This window comes from Saccostrea cucullata, unplaced genomic scaffold (genome assembly GCF_032062105.1).
Source record: "Saccostrea cucullata isolate Sc308-1 unplaced genomic scaffold, CSIRO_AGI_Scuc_v1 ctg1663, whole genome shotgun sequence".
Taxonomy (NCBI): domain Eukaryota; kingdom Metazoa; phylum Mollusca; class Bivalvia; order Ostreida; family Ostreidae; genus Saccostrea; species Saccostrea cuccullata.
The window spans coordinates 109,712-114,303 of NW_026940815.1; the positions used below are offsets into that span (position 1 = coordinate 109,712).

Here is a 4,592-nt window from a genome sequence, read left to right on the forward strand (position 1 = left end):
CTAATTTGTCCGAACGAATTTCTAATTTGTCCGAACAAATATCTAATTTGTCCGAACAAATAACTTATTTGTCCGAACAAATTTCTAATTCGTCCGAACAAATAACTTATTTGTCCGAACGAATATCTAATTCGTCCGAACAAATAACTAATTCGTCCGAACGAATTTCTAATTTGTCCGAACAAATAACTTATTTGTCCGAACAAATTTCTAATTTGTCCGAACGAATATCTAATTTGTCCGAACGAATATCTAATTCGTCCGAACAAATATCTAATTCGTCCGAACAAATAACTAATTCGTTCGAACGAATATCTAATTCGTCCGAACAAATAACTAATTCGTCCGAACGAATTTCTAATTTGTCCGAACAAATAACTTATTTGTCCGAACAAATTTCTAATTCGTCCGAACGAATTTCTAATTTGTCCGAACGAATATCTATTCGATATCTATAACAAATAAAAATATTTTTTTACCTGGCCCTCCAGCGGCGCCGTACGAAATACATGTAAGTACCTATATTTTAAAAGTAATTTCCATTGTGATTCATTTATAATAAATCGTGAAACAGATGTGCATGAAGACATACCGTGGACGAACTTTCATTTCAGTGCGATACTTCGATAACTTTAATCTTTGGCGTGGGAAGCCAAAATAACCTAACAAGAAAAAAATGGGGGAAATTTATTCCTTTGTCACATCTCTAAAATCTTATTCCATGGTGGTGGTGGCGGTGGGTGGGGGGGGGTTACAGTGCCAATTTTTTTTCCAAACACTATCACTTTCCCCATTTCTAACCTAAACTGCAACCTGTGAGTGTTAAGTGGGGTGGGGTTAAACCTACGCCGCAATTTACGTTGTCTATACTAAATCTATGTTTGCAAAAAAAAGTGTGTGGCGGGGGGGGGGGGGGGGGGGGGGGCTAATCCCCCCCTGCCCCCGGTTCCGACGCCTAAATTAACTGTGCCTATTTGCTTAATTAAGGGTAAGGAAAAGCTTTTTTCACCATAATTGCAATAAATATAATACATATGGAAAAAATATATTTATGTTTTGACCCTACTACTATTTATTTGCAGGAATTCCTCCGGGGATATCCTAGAATAAGGGGCCCACGATCCGTGACAGATCGGATTGCTATTGTAGGGGCAGGCCCTGCAGGATTACATATGGCATTTGAACTCCAGATAAGAACCCAAATCTAATTAAAATTAGATGTGAGATCCGCTCGCATATTCGCTACACTAGGTTTGGTGTAAGAATATACGAGCGGATCTAACATCTAACATCTAATTCTAATTAGATCTGTAGGAGCATCAATCGAGATAGGCCTTAAGAAATTGTTTTCAGTTGATTAACAACTATTGTTGAAAAAGTCAGATAAGATGTACCTACTGTAATTTCTTTACAGTAGGAGAAAATTACAACGAACATGTTTAAAGAAGTTAAGCTTTTTGTGAAATAATTTTATTGTCTATCTGTCTATATTACACATGCAGAGCATATTTGAGAATGGAAAGTTTTTATCGATTTCAATTTGCTAGAAGCATCACATTTAATATCAAGTAAAATAATACATTTTTAAATCGTACTTTCTATTATTTTACAATTTAGCTTTTACGATTTTAAATAGAAACAAGGTTTCCAGAACATTGTGATATTTGAAAGTCGAAGCGAGGTTGGTGGGAAAACTGCATCCCGATTTTATCGGAACGTTTGGCATAATCTTGGGACTGTTGGACTAGCTGAAAGCTATGATAAAACTGTGGAATTACTCGAAAAATTTAATACCGGGTTTGAAATACGACCAGAAATCCCTAGCTACACTTGGCTGAATAGAAAAGGTAATTTGAAATCTAGAATGATTTTCAGTTTGTTCCGTTTGTTTGTTTGCTTGTTTATCATCATTACGAAACTTGTACACCAATTCCACTTGTCGCTTAGACTAAAAACATTAAAAAATCAACTCCTAACACCTCCAATCAAAAGAAAACGCCCTATCTAATGTATCCCTATGACGACCAGTTTGTTGAGGAATGAATTTTTCGTCGAAAGAGTAGAATATTATGTATATAATTCATATTAATTATTTTAATCGCCGGAATACTATATTGCTGGATATTATAGTTTCTTTTGGACATTCTTATTTCCAGACTTTTGTTTGAAAAATTTAAATGTTTTTAAAAAAGATTACTGAAGCAGAGAAAACGTTATTCCTCTAAAAACATAAGAGCTCGAGATGGGATCAGGTGCCATTGAAAATTAAGCATTCCCCAGCTGACGTACTAGTCACACTTGCTGTGTGCTCCTTGTCATGATATGACAAACGAATAAAATCCGTGGCCAATTCATTGTACAATTAGTAACGTATATATATTATATAAAACATTTCTGAAATAAAGAAACCTATAATGACCATCTAATGACAAAAAGAAGCAATGTCATTTACTTTTTTTTCATATTCATTCTGCGTTTTGTAGAATTGATATCCAGCCTCCAAACCGCTGGGGTTTCCATTCAGAGATTATTTCAGGCGTCAAGGCGTTACAATGCTCTATATAGATGTTTCTTCGGAACGTTCGAAGGAGAAATAATGCCAAGACCATCCTCGGAAGTTCTCTATAGGGTTGGTAAATTTCAATATTTATGCTATAAATCCAGAAGAAAGAGTTACATGTAGGAACAGATTTTTGTAGAATGCAATCAATGTTTTTTTCATTTTGATTGTAAACGTTTGAATTCGTTTAAGTTTTTTTGTTCAAAGTTATTTTCCAGTATTGTTACATGTATCTAATCGAACACGCAACTGGAACAAACACTCTAACCACTCGCAGACAACGTAAATCCAATTGAGAAATAATTGGTTTGTCCTTTTTTTTTTTAGATTCGAGGGACAGTGGACGATTTTCTTCTGAGATATAACCTTACAGATCTACAGCCATTGTTTTTCGCAGCTTTAACCTTAAACGGATATGGGTTTCTGAATGAGACGGCAGCGTTTTATGGTCTCACGTTTTTATCCCCAGTGGTGATGGATTCTTTCTTCAAACCTGAAAGGGGAGCTTACCGCCTAATCGGGGGCTGGCAAAACTTATGCATTAACATTGCTAAACGAATTGGTGTTGAAATTCGTTTAAATGTCGTCATAAAGCAAATTCGAAGAGGAAAAACTGTTCGAATATCTTATAAAAATAAAAATTCTCGTGCTGTTGTTATGGAGAAATTTGACTTTCTAATTCTCACGCCTTCGATGAATTCCTTATTTCCCATTGTTGATTTTAATCAGCACGAGTTGAGAATTTTCAAACATCTCCGGCATTTATATATTTTAAAAACAATTGTTAACTCCATCTCCCCTGGTAGAAGGGCCCTTTCTCCACTTGAAATTTTCCCCTATGATTTTCAAGACGTGGAATATACGGTTTTTCGAACGATTAACCCGCATCAAGCTGTAAATAACGTGACCGGAAGGGACTATCAGATGGGAAGCAGAGAAAATAGAGACCCAGATGGCAGCGTTTACGAAACAAGCGTGTACGTACAACTAGGTAAGGCAAATCCATGGAACAAATACGTGGACGTTGATATTCAAAGAAAACTTTTTCAACACCTCAGAGATTTTAACAAAGCCAGTCCTGAAGTTGTTCAACAGGTTAAATGGGGGTATTATTTTCCCAATTTTCCATCGGAAGCTATAACCGGTGGTGGAGTCTGGGATATATTGGACATGCAAGGCATGTATAACACGTGGTATATCGGAGCCTCGGTTTCGTTTGATGCAATAGAAAGTGTTCTTGAATTGTTCATTTATTGATAAGACTTTTCTTTAATAAGCAACGTAATTTTTAGGAATATTGTCACCGCTGTATATGGATGAAATATTCCTTTACAATTCGTAAAATACTATAATTTAATGATAATTTTCTGTTCTGGCAATAGGACTTAAGGTGGTATTGTTGTAAGACAGAAAATATATATTATCAAAATCATGTTTTAAAGTGGACTTAACGTAGTAATCTTCTAGTCGAGTTTATTAAAGGTTGAGTTTCTACTGTTTGTGTAATTTACTATTTGTTTTTAACATGCTGTAGTATCCGGTACCGGTGAATTCATTGTACATGTAAGCAGATTGAAATAAAACATGGTTTCTGATTCAAAAATAAAGAATTAATTTTCAAACAGAATAAAATGAAATTTGATTCATCCGAATATAATATTTAAAGTTACTTCGCCTGAATTACATTTATACATGTATATGTATTAAATGTAAGTAAACATTTCCTTTCATTTCATTTCCGTTCTGTTTACTAACTTACAGACAGATATCTAAGCTCGTACATGTATTTAGCCACATTTCAATAAATAGATGTTTGTGTCTTATTAATTGAATAACATTGATATATTTTAAATATAATGAAACAAATAAGAAATGTTCAAAAAACATTGCCTGATCGAAGAAATTCAATATTTTCATTATATAAAAAATATTGAGATAATGAACAGTATTCAAGATCAAAAATCCATAAAACAACACAAAGTAGGATCAAACAATCACGGACCTCCAAAACATCAGAAGTGGGATCAGGTGC

The 4,592-nt window shown here is 34.5% G+C and overlaps 1 protein-coding gene across 1 annotated transcript; it reads left to right on the top strand.

Moving 5' to 3' along the window:
• The first annotated feature begins 676 nt into the window (after positions 1-676).
• On the top strand, positions 677-3,817 carry LOC134256377 (uncharacterized). Its single transcript, XM_062739021.1, has 5 exons — positions 677-736; positions 1,083-1,188; positions 1,635-1,847; positions 2,484-2,629; positions 2,888-3,817. The coding sequence occupies exons 1-5, from the start codon at positions 677-679 to the stop codon at positions 3,815-3,817; spliced, it is 1,455 nt and encodes a 484-aa protein (XP_062595005.1).
• Positions 3,818-4,592: the final 775 nt, after the last annotated feature.

Excerpts from the sequence above, each read along its gene's own strand:
- LOC134256377 (XM_062739021.1), top strand. The coding sequence starts at position 677 with ATGGGGGAAATTTATTCCTTTGTCACATCTCTAAAATCTTATTCCATG. Across the intron at positions 737-1,082 it reads ATTCCATGGTGGTGGTGGCG|GAATTCCTCCGGGGATATCC; the intron begins GTGGGTGGGGGG and ends ATTTATTTGCAG. Across the intron at positions 1,189-1,634 it reads ACATATGGCATTTGAACTCC|AGAAACAAGGTTTCCAGAAC; the intron begins AGATAAGAACCC and ends ACGATTTTAAAT.